This window comes from Drosophila biarmipes, chromosome 3R (genome assembly GCF_025231255.1).
Source record: "Drosophila biarmipes strain raj3 chromosome 3R, RU_DBia_V1.1, whole genome shotgun sequence".
Lineage (NCBI taxonomy): Eukaryota > Metazoa > Arthropoda > Insecta > Diptera > Drosophilidae > Drosophila > Drosophila biarmipes.
This window is the reverse complement of record NC_066616.1, coordinates 13,282,181-13,301,210: the sequence shown is the minus strand read 5'-3', so window position 1 is coordinate 13,301,210 and position 19,030 is coordinate 13,282,181. Positions and strand designations below refer to the sequence as shown.

The window sequence follows — 19,030 nt, the reverse complement described above, 5'->3', positions numbered from 1 at the left end:
GGCAGCAGCAGCATCATCTGCGCCGAATGTTGAACGTTGAATGCCAAACGGAACATGCTAAAAATCGAAAAAACTCGAAAGCGACTCAGTGGGCCAAGCACACACACGCACATAATGGGGGTTTGGGCCAGCACACACGTGCGGAGCAGTCACAGGCACGGATACAGATACAGATACAGCCAGAGCCAGTAAAAATTGCATGCAGTGCGGCGCCAACTGAACGAAACTTCCGTTGTTCTATGGCGCTTATTCGGGGCTCGTTGAGTTTCCGAAGTCGGGCTTTATCTGGCACTCGCAGTAGTTGTTGTGGGCCGCCAGGTATTTTGCACAAGCGATCATGACGACCGCCGCTGCTCAGCCTCTGCCGCCGCCGCGGCCGCTGCTCTGCTCCGGTGGCGCTGCGAAAAAGTTACTTTATCTTGTGATTGCTGAGAAGTTTTAGATTCAGTTGAGCATAAACATTCCTACGGTGTGGTGGTAGAATCCAGCCAGATCTGCGCGGATATATTCGAAATCGAATTGAGCAATATCCAGTATATTCAGCAATTCAGCGAGTCGAAAGTGATTTTTCTGAGCGTGAACAGTGATTCATTTGCAGGCTTGAGCGCAGCATGCAAATTCCTGCGGCGAGCCTCTGACAAAACCAAGAACTGAAAAGTAAACATAAAGGAAACGCCTCGAATCCCAGCGTTTTTCGGATACTTCAAGTTTCGGCAGCAAACCAGGAGCTAGAACCCAGCCATCGCCATGAGTATGAACTACCACAACTACAACAGCAGCTCGCGATTCGACATGGTCGTGGAGATAGCCAATATCGCGCTGGATGAGTTCAAGACCCATCACATAACGCGCAACTACACGGGCCTGGTGCAGCGGTACTACCAGCTGGTGGAGGAGGATTACGGCGGTAGGTGTCGTCGAGTGCTTGAGTGCCCGAGTTTTTCGAATATTTAGTGCAGCGGCTGGCTAAATTACAAATCCATAAAAATGACGAATTGCCATGAAATTGTCATTTTTATGGCTTGCAAATCGTAACGAAAACGTAAATGCCAAACAAAACGAATAAAAAACAGCAAACAAAAAACGAACAAGCTGAAGAGAAGAAAGAAATGAAAAAGGTTGACAGACAAAGCCAAAAGCTAAGCCAAAAACTTCTAGGACAATTAAAAAAGGTCTCTTTTCTGTGTGTGCGCGCTTTAAATTGCGACCTTGGCAGTGTCAATTGTATTTTTGACAATTATTAACGTAATTAAAATGTATTTACATTGCTTATCTTAGACATTTTTATGAAGCGACCGTCGACATCGACGACTTTGGTTTCGCCGTGTGCAGCTGAGCATGTATTTATTATTATCAAGTACAATAGCAGCCGGAGCACTTCGAACATGCCAAGTGCCTCTGGCGTCTGGTATTGTGTTCCGTTTTCAGAGCCACTTGCGGAGTGTGCCCCATATTCACATTCCAGGCACTGCGAAAAGTCACCGGTGAAAGGTCAATGGCAGGCAATTGCAATTAAAGGCAGTGCAAATAGTGATTTTTTGGCTTAGTGACACTTAACGGGGTTAAAGGAGATTACTTTGCGCCAAAATCATGCTTACATAGCAAAAATGTTCAGCGTTTCTGGCAACAAACAAAAGACCTAGAACACGAACTTGAAAAAAATAAAAATTTGGGTGGACAAACAAAAAACTTAGGACACGAACTTGAGGTGCTAACAGGGAATGTTTTTCTACAATTTCTTTTCCCTAGAAATTTAAATTTTAAAAAATGATTAAATCACATTATTTAGTTAGGTAGAATAAATAAATATGTAAGGATTATCGATTAATTTTATTATAACATTACAAATATCCCAAATAAATGTGAGAACATTTTTTTTAAAGAACATTTACAATAAATTAAATCAATTAAATATTTAGAAATACAACATTAACTATGTAATTTACAAAAATTTTAACGTTTTCACTGCATATCAGAATTAAAAAGTAAAGAAATTTAATATGTTGACTGCGCAGCTTCGAACCCAATAGGTTGCTCAGTTCAACAGGTCAAGAATTCCCGGCATAATAAGTGATCCCAAGCTGCCAATGGAATATTTGCAGTAAACAAGCACTTATTAGAAATATTGTTGATCTGGAAAATAAATCATAGCCACTTCTGAAACCGCTGTAAACAGTGCTATGGAAAAGTTGGTGCACTTCTAGAATGCAAGCCACTGGCAATTAATTCGCATATGGGTTCTGGGGGTTCCTCTAGATTACCGACCTATGACGTCGGTGTTTACTAAGATGTGGAATAGTTCCCTTAGCGGCATGCCAGTCTCACATATTTTCAACTAATGCCCGTGTATAGGCGATTGTGCTGACACTTTAAACGATACGAGTGACAAGTAGACTTTATATTTAGCCACGATTTCATTCAATTGAATGGCTTTGCTTGGACTGGCTGTCCCAACACGAAGTTCCATAAACTAATGAAATGCAAATCCAAGCTGTTTCGACTCGTCTCTGCATTTAAAACAGGCAAAAGCTCAAGCAAAATTAATTAAAAACTAAATTGCGGCAATTAATTAGATGGTTAAATTTACAGATCCGCGAGCAACGCGCTTCCCGCTGATGGAGCACCCGATGTTCACCTTCGGCATGGTGGCCGTCTACTTGTCCTGGGTCCTGGTCATCGGACCGCTCTTCATGCGCGACCGCAAGCCCTTCCAGCTGCGCCGCACCCTGGTCGTCTACAACGCCTTCCAGGTGGCCCTCAGCGGCTACATGTTCTACGAGGTAAGTTCTGGAAGACCTGGCGGTTAGCATAGCGTTCGTCCACCTAATGTCGCTCCCCTTCCGGTTTCCCCCCGAACAGCACCTAATGGCCGGCTGGCTGAACTACTACAATCTGAAGTGCCAACCGGTCGACTACTCCGATAGTCCCAGCTCGAAGCGGGTAAGTGCTCACAACCGGTCGGAGTCCTATTCTAAAATTCTACAGCAAATGCAAAGTCCGATCGAAACTCGCTCATCCCCTATCGAAATTCTATTTCGAGAGGCACGCGTGGACTTAAGGAGTTTATGGTCTCCATTATATAATTTGGCATTTGTCATTTGGCCGGTTGGTTTTTCGGTTTTTATCGGTGGCTCTTTGTTTTCGCCTCACCTTGCCGGCTTCATCTTCCGCTGTTGGCTAGCAAGTTCGTTGCCTCTGGCTCTTGTGATGACTCACTGACTCCGCCAGACTCAAGAGCCATTTAGTTGGGCCGTAAAGTTCAGCTCAAAGCCACTTTTTTGGCCAGTCATAGCGCAGAAACGTAAACAACTACAAAATGCAAACAAAAATGTTTTTAATTATGCCTCTGCGATGGCACAAAGTTCACATTCAAATGTACTGAGCAGGGCAATTAAGTGGCCAGCTTCTTAATCCAAATTCTATGTCTAATGGCTTTTCGGGCAGCCATCGATTGTTTCCCCTTTCCCAGGCTACTCAGCTCGGGCAATTAATAAATAATTGTGTAATGGAAGCTTAAACTTCGAAGTTAAATGCATAATTTTATGCCAATTTGTCTGGGCACCGCAAATGAGGCATTTAAATGTTCGTAAAATTGTAACAGTGGCAAAGCTAACTGCGGGTAACCTTTACACAGATTTTTAAGCACTAGTAATAATTTTTAAAAATGGTTAATACAACACATGCATTAGATAAGCATAAATATTTTTAGCATTCGGTAGACTTATTACTTCCATGGAATCTTTTTATTCTTGTGTTAATCTAGCCAAAGTCAATAAGTCTCCATTGCAATCACTTGAACCACCAGTACTACCACTGGAAAAATATTAGAGACAGCCACACCCTCAAGGCCTTTCAATATTGCCTATGTTACAATAAAATTAACAACATTTAAGCGGCTCTAAACAGTTCAGTTTGTTCCGCCGTTTGTTTGCAATTCGAATTGTACTTCAGCTCTGTTTGCGCTTTGAATCAATAGAGCATAAATTCTGTGAAAACCGCTGACCAGTCCGGACCTTTTTCCACTCATTCATTGATCGGTTTCACATCCGCAACGAACCCAACAGATTTGAAGAGCAAAAGCCCAACCGAGCCCACAAGACAAGTCAATAAACTCCGTTGGACCCCAGAGTCATTAGCGTCTGTCATCCAGTTTTATGGTCATTTCCATAAGTCCACGGCGCCTTAGCGCAGTCGTAAAAGACAGCATTGTTTACATTGCGCATACGCAGCGTGCGCCCCAACGATTCACCTGCAAGCCAGCAGAATTCTTGGGCGGCAAATGAAAACAAAAGTGTGAGGTGTTCCGAAGAGAAGAGAAACACCGCGAAACGAAACTAAACGCGGTGGAACGAAGACTTTGTCAATGTCATTGCGCAAGTTCTTCTGCGGTTTCTACGCTAATTGGGCACGTTGCCCGATGGGCGCGAGTTGCACAACGACCTTGCTAGGTCAACCGCACTGATAGCCCACTTGACGCCCCGTCTATAACTCTCTATCTCAACCCGGCAGATGCTCAACCTGTGCTACCTGTACTACCTGTCCAAGCTGACCGAGTTCGCCGACACCATGTTCTTCGTGCTGCGAAAGAAGTCGTCGCAGATCACCTGGCTGCACGTGTACCATCACTCGGTGACGCCCCTGGAGACCTGGGTGCTCGTCAAGTTCCTGGCAGGTGAGTTGCAGCCGTCCGTCTGGCAATAACAATCAAGTTAGGCTTAAAGTCCATAAGTTGTCACATAGAGTTAGCTTTTGTTGGCTGGCATTTTTACAAAATGAATTTTATCTGCCATTATTCGGTACGGAGTGTAGGAATGGGTATATAAATAAGATTATTGGTAATAAAAATCAAGAACACCAGGCGTTATATTGTCTAGTAGCCAAAATGATGAATGAATGAATTTAACTTATTTGTTAGTTACTGATTAAATATTTCATTAAATACTAGTTTTATTGCGGTCATTCGATTTTAACTATTAAGGAACTACAATTGTTAACTAAAGTGAAGGAAAAACCTTTAATTGGTATCTTTAAACATATATTTGCATTGTATCTTAGGAAATTTATAGAAAAATGGTGTAGCCCAAAGGACTTTCAGATTGTAGTGCTTCTCCCAATTTATCCCCACCCTATAACCCCACTTCCCCATCTCTTGCAGGTGGAAACGCCACATTCCCCAATCTGCTGAACAACTTCGTGCACGTGTGCATGTACTTCTACTACATGATGGCCGCCATGGGACCCGAGTACGCCAAGTTCCTGTGGTGGAAGAAATACATGACCGAGCTGCAGATCGTAAGTACTATTACCGAGACTCATTAAAATTGAATCAGTTCCAGCCCAGATACCGCCCGTAAATCAAACGAAACTTGTTCAGAAGTCTGGGCTGGCATGTGCGAAATGTATTTTTCGGACATAGATCGAAGTTAGTCGCTGTTGGCCAGCAATTGCCGGGCTGATTTGGCCAAGACGCTGCCAAAAAACCAAGAAATGCAAACCAGTTAGACCGGCAGTCGTGCCTCAAAGCTAGACTCCCGGCCAGCCTCTGCCACATAAATTGGCATTATTCAGTGGGCCCAAAGGCACGCACACCACCGCATCCGCCGCGGAGACCAGTTGCTATCCGTGTTTATATTGCCAAAATAAAATGTTGGCCAATGCTTCTAGCCGACTCTTGCATTTGTCTAAAATTCCGAAATGCCACTGCGAAACCGAGACTCGGCCTCCGCCGGTTTGTTTGCAGTGGAGCTTAAGTTTTTGGCCAAACTTCTGGGGCCAAAGGCCAATCTCCTGAGCATCGATCGCACATTCTGGCCGATTACGACACATCGAGATCCGAAAGCAAGAGTGAGGCGAGACCACAGCGAATCCAGAGATTGTCGCCAATCATGTGGTCTAGATATCTCGTCTGGTTTCTGGTTTTTCCCATCTGATTTCTGAGCTACTGCCAACTTGGTATTGTATTGGCCTGGCGCTCGGAACTCGGCTTCACTTCAACGGTTCTCGCTGACCAGTCGTTTTTATGTGGCCACGCACTATTGAAAACCCAAATAGTACGAGCGTAGCCGGTAAATAAGTTCCATTGCACTTCGGCTTCTATTTTTTCCATCCCTCTCGCGTTTTCAAAGTTTCGAAATTCTTGAAACGAATGGAAATATGGCGAGCTTAGTTTGTTCTGCCGCGACTGGCCTCCTTCGAATCGAGATTCAATGCTGTAGTTGTTATTGTCGCAGTCGCTAGTTAGTGAATTGCCTTGAAGCTCTGCTCCACAGTTGAGTTGTCAAACGTTCGGTGACTAACTTAAGTAGCAAGCACAGGTTTTTTTGTAGTGGCGGTGCAGGAGGCGAGCAGTGGGGATTCTCGAGTTGTATTCAGAAACTACAAACAGTTGGAAAAAATGGGACCACTGACAAAAAACGAACACTAAAGCAAATATCTCGAAATATGTACTTGTAGAATTCCTTAATTTTATAGAAAAAACAATTTCTCATTAATATCATAGTTTATAGTCCTGAATTAACTGTAAATGCTAAATTTAATTAGAAAACCTTTTTAAGCATTCATGGCTATAAACAGCATTTTTGGCTAGAGCTGTAGAAGTGTTTCTAACATATTTTACGAATGTTAAACCAGTTTCCAAATCAGATATTCCTAAAAACAGTTTACTTTACAATTAAAGGCAATTGTTTGTTTTTATACTACAAACTCTCTAATGGTTGCATAGGGAAATGAAAGCAATTAAAAATATTAAACGACTGAATAAAATTGTATGGAAGTTGCAGAATGAAAAGAAGTTAAAAGATTTTAGGTTCCAAAAATTGGTCGTTCAGTCGCTATTAAGGAGTGCCAACTGTCTCCATTTTATGCGTCTGTAAAATGTTGCATAGGTATTCGATAAAGTGCCTGTTTTGACTGCTTTTTTATGGTTGTCGTAGTGCAGTTTTCTTAATGTTTTCCAATTGCTTTTCGCTGAGTTCTACACAGAAAAAAACAAAATTAGTTTAAACTTAAAAGAAAAATAAAAAAATATCAAAAAGCTGAGTTGTAGATGGTGGAAGCCAGGGGTAAGGGAAATTATCAAAGAAATTGGCTTTGGGGCTTAGCCTAAAATACTTGGGGTCCTTCGATATCAGTCATTTTTCCCAGTGCACATCGCTGCGCTGCACTGACATTTGTAATGAGTGGGCGAGCGCATCATATGGATAATTTGAGTGTCATGCCCAGTTGTTGTGATTCTAGCTGGCTTTCAGTAAGTGTTGCCAATTGGCTGCGCAACCAGTTGGATTCCTCCGGTTCCGCTCCTGCCGGCCAATTAGCCGCAAACTGCCTGACCACACGTCGCAAGTGCTCCACATTGCAGCCAAGAGCCCGGCCCAAGTTGAAGTTAAGTTCCGATTTGCCGATTCCGATTGCCGTGTGCAACATTTCGACGAGCCGGCCGCGGCTTGTTGCAACACATCCATCCCCGCCGCTCGCCGAGGTAGGCCAATTCCAATTCCAAATCCACCGAGAGTTTCCACATTTGCGGCACCAACTAACCAACCAAGCGGCCAACCGACCAACCGACCAACCGACCCACCGATCCGACCAGTTTCGATTACATTATCATTTCGTGTTCGTTCCGTTTTGCGGCAATGAATGTCGAGCGGCAGCGTTCACTTTTGTCCAGCACCGCGACGAACTTGCCACACCAACCGGGTGAGTGTCTATGTCGGCTATATGTTGCGGCTCTATCTGGAGTCCCCCTGCTGCTAGCCGGGTCTTTTGGGCCAGGCGATGGCGACCACTGGGCAGACTACTCATGCAATTTGGCACGGCGTGTCTGGGTAAAAGTCAACAAGCAGCCTGCCACTTTCAATTGCCGGTGCGGCGATCCAAGTCGATCCAAGTCGCCAGTGGAGATCAGTCATGTTGCAAGTGCAACTGCCTTTTGTTTGCGATCGCCAGTAGCCGGCACACGCGGCACAGCGTTCAATGATCTATGGCAAGATTGCGCAACAATAATTGTGCCGGAACAGTGGGATAGTTTGTAGAAAAAATAAATTAATATACGAAAATGTTGGATATTGATAAGAACTCAATATGAAATTTAAAATTGCATTTTTTAAACATTATTGAATACATATATCCTACATCGAAACAATGTTTTCCAAACAAACAGTACTAGTTACTTCTTAAAATCAGGCTAAATAAATTCAGTCATAGATCAAAGACATCCATTATTGTATTTTACAGATACAATAGTGTTAAATAGTAAATAATAATTGTTAGCGCACACATCTGACTTGTGCTTTTAACCTAAAATCAAAGTAGTTAAACTAGGGCTATAAAAGTGTGTTTAAACTTCAAACTGTTATTAAATGCGAAATAAACATTTTTATACTGAACAAATTGATCACAAAGGCCACTTTGGCTATAATCTAAAATATATTTAAGCCAAAAATAATGCAAAAACAGGCTAGAAAGGGGCTTGCCTAGATGGCCTTACGAAGTTTAGATGACAATATCCATTTAAGCGAGCAGAAAAGATTTATGAGCACTTAGCATGGGTTTGCAGTTAGAAATCAATTGATTTTACAGGTCAGCGACTAAAAAAGTAACTAACTATTTTTGTATATTAAACTGGCTTTAGCAAGAGTAAAACACAAGCAAAAGCTATTTCCGTTTCTCAAGAACTCGTACAAGAACTAACAAAATCTTCACTCTCAGATTTATAATGGAAAATCCGGCACGAATCACAAACAAGTGGCCGAGGTCAAAACTCTTAAGAAAACGTGCAAAAATAATTTAGCATTTAACTACAAACACTTTATGGAAGATGCTACTGCGATCGAGCTATAAGCTTTGCATGCATAATGTGAGGAAGAAGCGTTTTGACACTGTTTTAATTCTATGGAGGCTGTTTACACTCAATTTATAAGGAAGCCGGACTGAAGACCTGCCGGACTTCTTATCGAATCTACTGTAGATACATTGCCCCATTTCCATCAATCACCTGTGTGTAGCCCACGGTGCTCGTGCCGCGTGCAATGGGGCATTTAAGCGTCGACGTTGGCTTTCAACGGACCGCAAGAGGCAAACTTGGCCAGTTGCAGTCGGCATCTTGGCCAACAGTTGTTGCCGCCGCTGGCTCAGTGACTTTGCTGCAGTGGTAATGGAAACCTGCAGCGCTTGGCTGGCCAGCGTAATATTTTGTAGGTCACCGAAAACTGCACACTGTCGAGATTACTGCACAGGAAAAAATATTTCAAGTAATTATAGTCGTTAAAACAAGACGGAAAGCCTTGTTTCGGGGCTGAAGGTTGAATGCATGTTAGGATTTTAAGATATATTCTCCTCTCTTTTCTTGTATCTATTAAAAATATGTTTTATTGGAATATGTTAAACACTAAACCCATAGGGTGTTAAATATAGCATTTAATTTTTTTTCTTCTAAATTTTAAATTGTCTATCGCCTATTACCAAGCATGCGTGAATATTTTTCCGATGGAATTCGTATTTTAATCCATTGACATTCCCCTCTTTATTCTACTTGAACTGCACATACATGCCACTCAAGCATATAGCGAATTCCTCAGCCTCACTTGACAATTCTTCGTCCAACGTAACTAGATTTTCAAGTCAATTGACATTCCTTGAAATCCAAGTGTGTCTTACCAACTAGAATCTCAGCACTAAGACTCGTGGGAGTGGGTGCCATCAATATGTGTTATGATCGATCAATATCAAACAGCAGCGATAAGTATGGGCTTGCAACACGCGCCAAGCCTCAAGCCAGCTTGTTGGACTTGGCTAAACATAGCCACTATAGTGGCTCAGCATCGCGGCTAGTTAATAGCCGCATATCGGGAAACTGACACTCCGGCTAATTCTAATTCCGAACCCAATCAATGTGCGCTCATTGTAGCCGCACTGAGTGCTTTTTGATTGCCCGCCCAGCTCAAGGGTGCTCCACTGCCAGCCGTTTTATTAGCCGCATTCAAAGAGCCGTAACCCGGGCTGCAAAAAAGTTATGACTCGGCAGTAAGCGACTTGGCTAATTGGATGACGTTACAACTTCCGTAACGAGACTGGCTCTCTGCCCTTCGCCAGCGCCAATGACCAGAAAGAGGTGGGTCAAGTTGAGCTCTGATTAAGACCCCCGTTGTAATGGGCGTGTGGGGCGTGAGCTCTCTTCAGAACTTTCCCAGCATTCAGGCGTAACAAGTTCAGTGCCAACGATTCCCACAACCCCTTAATTTGTGTGATTAGGTATGACCACGTTAATAAAGTTAGAGGCTAGATAAAAATTACATCAACCATTTAAATGCGGACTTTTCTCGAGCTTCGGCGATGTGCTTATATGAAGACTATATTTTTGTATGCTTCTTTATAATTATTTTACAAGCGAAGTGCAGTTAAAATATAAATTAATAAGAAAATATTAAATAACTAAATTTAAAGAGATTAAAATATATACATATGTGTTCAGAAAGTTATATTTGATGTTTTGTGAAGAAATTTAAATCAAATATTCCATAAATAATATTTATAATAAATATTGTAATTTAAAACCTATGCAAAAATAAAAATAATTAGATTAAATAAATATAAAATAACTAAAAAAAAAATACATTTCACATGTTTAGTAAGGTCTACGTTTTATCACTACCTAAAGTATTTTTTAACCACTTCTTCTTTTTTTATAATACAAGACTGACCTGAAAATGAAATCCTTCCCCTTCTTCTAGGCCCAGTTCGTGCTGTGCATCTTCCACACCATCCGCGCCCTCTTCAGCAACCAGTGCCAGTTCTCCAAGTTCATCTCTGCGCTGCTCCTGCTGAATGCCTCCATTTTCTTCTGCCTCTTCATGAACTTCTACATGCAGAGCTACAGGAAGTCCAAGGCGGCGCAGCAGCAGCTGCAGCAGCAGCAGCAGCCACTTCCGGCCACGCCCTGCAAGGCGGACGACAACAACAACACGGCGATGCTGACGCACAAGCTGAAAGCCAACTAAGGCGAGTGCGGAACAGAAATCAGTCAGATGTTGACGGAAAGTGCTTCCAGGGATTGCCCGAAGGGGGAACAAATTTTGCATAAACGGATCAGATTGGTGATGGCAACGGACGGAACGGAAGTAGTTTTGGTACAAAGGTTTCAACTAACGCTAAGCTAAGCTTAAGAGCCATACATACACGAGCGTGCACACACACAGAAAAGGAAACGGAAAGGGAAACAGAGGAAGTCGGGAGAGTCCGCCGGCCGATGAAGGAGGACCCGGGGCGTATGCGCAATTTGAGCTCCAACTTGATTACCCATTCACCAGCTCCTCCTAGCTTCGCTTGATTGCTTCGCTTCGCATTCTGAAATTCTCAAATTCTCGTATTCTCGCCATCTGTGGCTGCTGCAATCGCACATGTGTAGAACCGTACAACAAACTGGGTCAATTTTCGAGATCTGACTAATGTGTAAGTCGCCTAATTCTAGAACCTCACGAACGAAGCGCGTTTAGTTTTAATCCCCTTAGGCTAAGTGATTATTGTAATTGTGTATAGACGATTTGTAAATAGCCTGTTAAATGTTAATGTTAAATATTTGTAGTCCTAAGCCAACTAGTCTAACTGACAACATTCGCGCGAACAAATACGGCGAGCACGAAATTAAAACGAAGACAAATAAAAGCGAAGAAAAGATAAATAAAATAAAACGAAAAAAAACCAACCAAGTGGGTTTATGTTTGTTCTGTCTTCTCGGCAAGGAAACAGAGCTGTGAAATGGCAGGGTCGTCGTCGCGGAAGAGATCAATAAATCTCAAGAACTGACAATAGAATATCAGATATCGGAAATAGCGGATTATATAGAATTGATAGTTTGGTCTATTTTGATTCGCTGCTAGATGAACAAAAGAAATAATTCAAAGCTTGAGTTATAAATTATTAAGAAAATAATTGTATCAGTAAAAAGACTTCAACAAATTATTATAAAGTCTTTGATTTATCGAAAAATGAAATTTAAACTTGGTTAAATTTAAAAAATTTAAAAATTTATACCGTTATTTAGTTTTTTTAAACTCGGAAACCCCTTTGTTAATAAATAAATGTTTGTTATATATGGTAAAAGATTTTTAAGGCTTTTTTAAGTATCCGGAAATGGATTTGAAATTAGTCGCCATTTTTTTTCGCAACATGGCAACGCTGAGCCTGGGTTTGAGTCTTCACTGAAAATTTTAAGGAAAAATTATGGGTCATTCTGCCCTAATATCGAGGTACTATAGCGCCCGATAGGTTCGCACAAATAATATCGAAGAACGATAGACCGATAGCATAGCCGGAGCTTATCAAACAAAAGGAATAAACTTAGCTTTCTAGCGCAAACTACGACTAAACAAAGGCCCCCGGACAGCATGGAGCAAATGGAAGTGGATGTGGACATGTCGGCCAAGCCGAGCACCTCGTCCTCCTCCGGCGGGGCCAGCAAAGCACAGGAGCCCACCCCAAACCCACAACCGCAGCCCCAGGGAAACATAATGGCCGCGGTGGGCACCAGTGGCTCGGTGACCATTTCGCTGCATCCCCTGGTCATCATGAACATATCGGAGCACTGGACACGATTTCGGGCGCAGCACGGAGAGCCGCGACAGGTGTACGGGGCCCTGATTGGCAAGCAGAAGGGCCGCAACATTGAGATTATGAACTCGTTCGAACTCAAGACGGATGTGATCGGGGATGAAACGGTGATCAACAAGGATTACTACAACAAGAAGGAGCAGCAGTACAAGCAGGTGGGTTCCCCGGGATCAACTCACCCGCCATCACTGTCTAAGGCTCCGTTTTTCCCCAGGTATTCAGCGATCTCGACTTTATAGGATGGTACACAACGGGCGAGAATCCCACTGCCGACGACATTAAGATCCAGAAACAAATAGCCGCCATCAACGAGTGTCCCATCATGCTGCAGCTGAATCCGCTGTCCCGCAGCGTGGACCACCTTCCCCTGAAGCTCTTCGAGTCCCTGATCGATCTGGTGGACGGCGAGGCCACCATGCTATTCGTGCCCCTCACCTACACACTGGCCACCGAGGAGGCGGAGCGCATTGGCGTGGATCATGTGGCCCGGATGACCTCAAACGAGTCCGGCGAGAAGAGCGTGGTGGCCGAGCATCTGGTGGCCCAGGACAGCGCCATCAAGATGCTTAACACACGCATCAAGATCGTGCTGCAGTATATCAGGGACGTGGAGGCCGGCAAGCTGCGGGCCAACCAGGAGATTCTGCGTGAGGCCTACGCCCTCTGCCACCGACTGCCCGTGATGCAGGTGCCCGCCTTCCAGGAGGAATTCTACACGCAGTGCAACGATGTGGGACTGATCAGCTACTTGGGCACGCTGACCAAGGGCTGCAACGACATGCACCACTTTGTGAACAAGTTTAATATGCTATACGACCGCCAGGGATCCTCTCGCCGCATGCGGGGCCTCTACTATTGATATGCAAACCTCTATTAAAGCTTCTGAGATAAATATACGATGGGTGAATGCGGTTTTATTTCAGCTGCCGAAGGGCAGGCTACATACGTATACGGGTGGCATCAAGCGATATCACTTTCTTCCTGAGCTTCCAGCTCCTCTAGCTTCGTAAATTCAATTCAGATGCACAGACAACATTTCCTAGACACTTAATTAGGTATTTTCGCAGCGGAATTAGTGGTTGTAGTCGTCCAACTTGAGGCTGGCGGCGTACTGCTGCAGGAACTCCACCTCCAGCGGGTGCATCTCCTTGGCGGGAATGATGAGCGAGTGCAGCGGCCCTCCCAGATCGGTGGAGCGCATCTCGAGCAGCGTGCTGACGGCGATCTGCTGCGATTCCTGGCCCACACGGGCCAGTCCCACGCACAGTGACTGCTCGTTGAGCACTGTGTTCTTCTCCAGCGAGTCCTTCTTCTCCACAATGGACAGCAGCTGGTGGGCGGCCTCCGCGACGGTCATGAAACGCGGCGGCATGTACTCCTTGCGTTTGCGCATCAGGGACTCTGGCGTGGGCTCCTTCACCTTGATGTCCAGCAGACACAGCGTGTGCATGTTGTGCAGGCGGTTTAGCTTGATCTTGTCGTAGAAGCTGTCCGGCTTCCAGGTCTCGTCCCAGTAGGGAATCGACACGGTCTCGCCGAATTTGTACAATTGCAGGCCGCAGCAGCCCACGGCGTTCATGATCGAGGCGTTGTGGATGACCTTGTAGGGGATGTTCTTCTCCTTGGCGCGCAGTATGAAGTCTGTGTGGGTGGTGGCGCCGAAGGGGTCGCCCACCACGAGCAGCGCCACGTCGGATTCGCCCGCACCAGCCAGGATCTCATCCGCTCCCTGCTCCACCAGATCGCGGTCGGCCAGCAGGAGGGGTCGTCCGTAGAACTCTTGCTGCGGGCGGGAAAGGCAGAGGTGTGATATGATGTGTGCAAGGGTGGGTGCTCCGCGCTAGATACCTACCATATCCTCAAGGCTGCAGCCCAGAATCGAGGTGTACATCTCCAGGTAAACACGGCTGCATTGCTTGACTATCTCCAGACCCTTGACCGTGATGTCCTTCAGGTCGCCAAGGCCGAGGCCGATTAGGTAGAACATGCTGGGCGACTGGTGCGACTGCTCGGCCACTGCAACTCCTGCCAAATGTTGTTAAAAGCGCTTTTTAAATGCAGTCAACAACACGTGCCGTGGGGCGTTGTGTGACCGCCGCCAGAGCGCCAAAAAATCCAGCTGTGGCGAAAAGGTACTAAAAAAGACTGGTTGGGAATTTATATTTAAATATCTAATTTAACTTTATAAAAATAAGTTAAATAGTTGGAAAGCTAATAATAACACAAAGCTAAAAGGAAGAAGCCATTAATTACCTCATAATGAGTACAAATCGCTTTCTCCCTGACCAATACTGCCAGACATTTTAAAGCTCAGTATGACCTTACACTGCAGACAAAAAGGCGGGCGTTTCAAATTTCAAGGTCAATACTAATCAGTTTCATTTAAACATAAAAAATTGTAATACCTTTTATTAAAATAAAAAAGGCTTAAATTACTACTTAACAAATTAAAAGTTTGGTCTTCTTTTTTGATCTCAGCTGTATGCTTAATTTACATAATACCTTTCTCTTAAGTCAATGGTTACTAACCAATTTAGGAATCTTTAACAGTATCACACTTCATCCAACATCTATTGAGACTCTGAATTCGCCAGCTCGGAAATCTTGTAGTTGCAAAGTTGAGGTCTGCGGGGAGTAAAGATTAAAAATAAAACCATCGCTTTTAAAGGTACACATGAACTTACGTTGTTGTGGCTCCGCGAACCACGCAGTACGCAATGTAACGCTCAATCTGGAAATAATAAATATCAAAAGGGTTTCCTGGGGAAAAAGTACTCACATACCATCATTTCGAAGGACCCGAAAGCGGCCGTGTGATCAAATGCCTTGCGCACTTGAAGGAAGTATTTGTGTATCTCGGCGCCCAGGTTATTCGTCCAGTCCACACACTCCTCGCGTATCCGGCGACAATTGATGATCAGGCTGAATGTCCGGACCAGCATAAACATATCCGCCTGGCGGCCACTGTCCGCCAATTGCTGCCAGTTGATCAGTTTGGCCATTTCAAAAGCTTTGTGGGCCTGAAAGGGTGAAGTTTACATAGGGAGATTACTTAAGATGGTTAAACAACCCGTCCTATGCTTACATATTCCTTTCTATCCAATTGAACTGGTACTCTCGTGTACTGAGACATGATTGTGAGCAGTAGGGCCACGGCAATATTGTTGCCCAGGCTGCAGGAATCCACCAAGGCGGGAATGGCGGCCTGCATGTCCAGAACCCTTTCCAAGCGCTCCAGTCCCACGCCGGTCACCAAGTTGGCGTATAAGCCAGTGGCCATGTAGTTCATCTGAGGAGAGACATATCAGGTGAATACATAGTTTGACATAGTTTCTATGCGGGATTTGCTACCTCTTCCGAATCCAGCGAGTCCGGCAGATGGCAGACCGCATCCACTAGCATAAAACGCTCCTTCATCAGCAGTAAGTTGTCTCTTTCGTAGGTCATCATCATAATGGACAGGGTAAACAGGTCCAGGAGATTCTCCAGATTCAGCTCCAAATTTCCCGATAAGGTGGTCACAAAGCAATCCAGTAGCTACATAAGTTTATTTACCATTTAAGTGAGAGTCACTTAGTTAACAGAAAATAATATCAATTACCTGCTTGGCGTCTGTGGTGTCATTCGCATAGGGAAACAGGTCCTTGATAGACGATTTCCCAAGGAAGGTCTTGATGTCCTCATGGTTATAGCCAAGGCGCATTTCGTCCTCTTCCTGAAAGGAGTTATTTAGCGACGCCGCAGACACATTCATCATATATTGGCGGCAAAATAAAATGCGCAAAACAAAAGAAAAGAACCAGAAAACAAAGAGTGACCAGGCGCCAAGATCCGACAAAAGCCACTAACTCATAGAAACGCACTAACGCCAAAGGTTGCTTCTTCTTATCGCTCTTGCTCCACGTGCGGCGGTTTTTATATTTTTACTGAGTTTACTCCCGATTTTAATTATATTACTCGACTTAAAATGCCGCCTGTCAAGAAACCCAAGGCGCAGAAGATCGAGAAACAGGCCACGCCCAAGAAAACCATAGATAAAACCAAAGATGTGGTCTCCGGACAGGTGAGCCCCCACAAAAACAACTGTTCCTCCTGGTGGATAACCGTAAACTGCATCCATTTTAGCTGAAAAAAAAGGTGGCCAAGGCCAAGCCCCAAAAGCCAAAGGGTCCGGAACGCGGCGTGGTCATTGTGAAGCACCTGCCCCACGGATTCTTCGAGCAGCAGCTGCGCCAGTACTTCCGCCAGTTCGGCCGGGTGCTCCGCGTCCGCTTGGCCCGATCTCTGCGCACCGGCAACAGCAAGGGCTACGCCTTCGTGGAGTTCGAGTACCCGGAGGTGGCCAAGGTGGCCGCCGACACCATGGACAACTACCTCATGTTCCAGAAGGTGGTCAAGGCCTCCTACATTCCGCCCGAGAAGCAGACCTTTAACTTCTTCAGGACCTCGTTGAAGAAGGTCACAAATAAGGTGAGTCTCTCCTTACCGATCACATTATGAAGTTACTTACCCTTCAAATTCAACCCCTTTGCAGGCCGGCAAGGAAATCTACGTCTCGGACGTGACCAAAGCCACCCAGCGCAGCGTGAAAAAGCAAAACAACTGGGACGAGTCCGCCTGCCAGAAGCGAACCGTGACCAATCTCAACAAGATCAAGAAGCTGCAGGAGAAGTACAAGGACTTGGGCATTGATTTCTCCAACCTACTGGTTGAGCCAGTAAAGAAGACAAAGAAGGGATCAGAGGAAACTGAGGCATCTACGAGCAAGGCAGCAGCCAAGACAGCTGGCAAGAAACAGAAACAGTCGACGAAGAAGGAGCCCAAGCTGGAGGACTTGCTGGGCACCACCATCAACGAGGACTCTGACGATGAGGACTACGTAGACGCCTCCGATGATGAGTCTGAGCTGGAGGTCGACGAGGAGGAGGCGGAGGACAGTGAGCAGAACAGCGATGACAGTGATGAGGAGGAGGATCTGCCGCCACCGCCCAAGAAGAAGAACAAGGCTAGCCTGGCAGATAAACTGAAGCGCAAGCCAGGCACCGGCGGGGTCCAGAAAAAGAAACTAGCTCCGCCTGCCAAGGGCAACAAGAATGCCGCCACCCAGAAGCTGCAGCTGGCCGCAGCAAAGTCGCTGGCCAAACCCTTGCCCAAGGGAAAGGCCAAGAAGTCCAAGAAGTAGCTTAAAATACCTTTACTATAGTTGTTAAGTAAGCGAAAACATTTTGTAAGATGAATTCTGTTAAAATATGTCCTTGTACAAACTAGAAGTGAGTTTTGATGGCGCTGCCCTGCTCCTCCTGCTTGATGCGCTTGCACTTCATGCGGCGGTTCTGGAACCACACCTTTACCTGCCGCTCCGTCAGCTCCAGGGCAACTGCGATCTCGTAGCGACGCAGACGGGTCAGGTAGTTGGAGTAGCAGAACTCGGCTTCCAACTCCTTGAGCTGCATTTTTGAAAAGGCTGTGCGTTCCTTGCGATTCGAGGAAGTGTTTCGCAGTTTGGGAAGGTCTTGTCTTGGAAGATCCTGGCCAGCAACTGCCTCGTTCTGTAACCACTGAGCGCTGGCTTCGCTGCACCAATTGGCCTCTATTTTATTGCAATCCATGTAGGCTGAAGTTACACCTTGAACGTATCCATAGCTGCAGTCCGCGTATCCCTCGGTTTGATTGAGCCACGATTTTGTAATGTCCTCGTAGTAGCAAGACTCGTAGTCTGCGTTCGCGTGGGAGTTCTTCATTCCGGCTGTCTTCACTTCTAGGGCCAAGCAAATACTGAGATCTCGGACTCGGGGGTGGCCGCTTATTAAGGAAGACGCAGCGTGCGCCAGGCAATCTGCTTTTTCACTTAGTCGCAAATGATGTGCTGCTGATATGATAATTGTGCGCAACATCTGGAGCCCGAGTACGAGTATGAGTGGTTATGACACCCGCAGATCGGCTTGTTGTCTTTGCCCACGAACTGTTGTCACAACAAACCCGAATCCGAGCCCGATCCCCCGTCGTCCGGTCAGGAGCGGAAGTGGACGCATGAGTCAAGTGCTTTGTGCCACCAACTGCGGAGCTATAAAATTTGAATAGACAGCCGATGCGTCGGCGGATCGTAAAATCGAGTCGGAGATTTATCTGAAAGTCGCAATTGCACGCGCTTTTAGGCTGATGCGGCGGATTAATCGCAGCTACCGAGCGTAGATCCCAGGATTTTGCTTACCAGAGTGGAGTTTGATGTTGTAATTGATGTGCGAATCAGCGCGTGCCCCAGAAAAGCTGAAAGGGGAATAAAGTTATCAATAATTAAGTTCTTTAAATTGTTGGGATGTAAAATAATTGATCAGATTAATAGTTACCAATTTTTTAATGGAAATATAAGTTTGTTTTAAATGTACAACGATGTAAACATGTATTATAATTTTAAAATAAATACTCC

At 45.0% G+C, this 19,030-nt stretch overlaps 6 protein-coding genes across 6 annotated transcripts; 3 read left to right on the top strand and 3 right to left on the bottom strand.

The window, feature by feature from the left end:
- The first annotated feature begins 392 nt into the window (after positions 1-392).
- LOC108031835 (elongation of very long chain fatty acids protein 7) lies at positions 393-11,698 on the top strand. Its single transcript, XM_017105584.3, has 6 exons — positions 393-907; positions 2,590-2,780; positions 2,860-2,940; positions 4,510-4,672; positions 5,156-5,292; positions 10,728-11,698. Exons 1-6 carry the CDS (start codon positions 748-750, stop codon positions 10,992-10,994), a joined length of 999 nt encoding a protein of 332 aa, XP_016961073.1. The 5' UTR covers positions 393-747; the 3' UTR covers positions 10,995-11,698.
- Positions 11,699-12,277: 579 nt separating this feature from the next.
- On the top strand, positions 12,278-13,502 carry LOC108031782 (COP9 signalosome complex subunit 6). The gene is made up of 2 exons (XM_017105496.3): positions 12,278-12,758; positions 12,818-13,502. The coding sequence occupies exons 1-2, from the start codon at positions 12,381-12,383 to the stop codon at positions 13,460-13,462; spliced, it is 1,023 nt and encodes a 340-aa protein (XP_016960985.1). The 5' UTR covers positions 12,278-12,380; the 3' UTR covers positions 13,463-13,502.
- LOC108031783 (diphthine methyl ester synthase) lies at positions 13,498-14,711 on the bottom strand. The gene is made up of 2 exons (XM_017105497.3): positions 14,456-14,711; positions 13,498-14,386 (listed from the first exon to the last, which is right to left on the bottom strand). Exons 1-2 carry the CDS (start codon positions 14,588-14,590, stop codon positions 13,676-13,678), a joined length of 846 nt encoding a protein of 281 aa, XP_016960986.1. The 5' UTR covers positions 14,591-14,711; the 3' UTR covers positions 13,498-13,675.
- A 277-nt stretch (positions 14,712-14,988) lies between these two features.
- LOC108031787 (uncharacterized) lies at positions 14,989-16,436 on the bottom strand. The gene is made up of 6 exons (XM_017105500.3): positions 16,205-16,436; positions 15,955-16,140; positions 15,689-15,892; positions 15,387-15,623; positions 15,288-15,334; positions 14,989-15,228 (listed from the first exon to the last, which is right to left on the bottom strand). The coding sequence occupies exons 1-6, from the start codon at positions 16,358-16,360 to the stop codon at positions 15,174-15,176; spliced, it is 885 nt and encodes a 294-aa protein (XP_016960989.1). The 5' UTR covers positions 16,361-16,436; the 3' UTR covers positions 14,989-15,173.
- A 24-nt stretch (positions 16,437-16,460) lies between these two features.
- On the top strand, positions 16,461-17,873 carry LOC108031786 (MKI67 FHA domain-interacting nucleolar phosphoprotein). The gene is made up of 3 exons (XM_017105499.2): positions 16,461-16,666; positions 16,729-17,073; positions 17,138-17,873. Exons 1-3 carry the CDS (start codon positions 16,571-16,573, stop codon positions 17,783-17,785), a joined length of 1,089 nt encoding a protein of 362 aa, XP_016960988.1. The 5' UTR covers positions 16,461-16,570; the 3' UTR covers positions 17,786-17,873.
- LOC108031784 (homeobox protein Hox-A10a) lies at positions 17,867-18,757 on the bottom strand. The gene has a single exon (XM_017105498.3). The coding sequence runs from the start codon at positions 18,495-18,497 to the stop codon at positions 17,868-17,870; it is 630 nt and encodes a 209-aa protein (XP_016960987.2). The 5' UTR covers positions 18,498-18,757; the 3' UTR covers position 17,867.
- Positions 18,758-19,030: the final 273 nt, after the last annotated feature.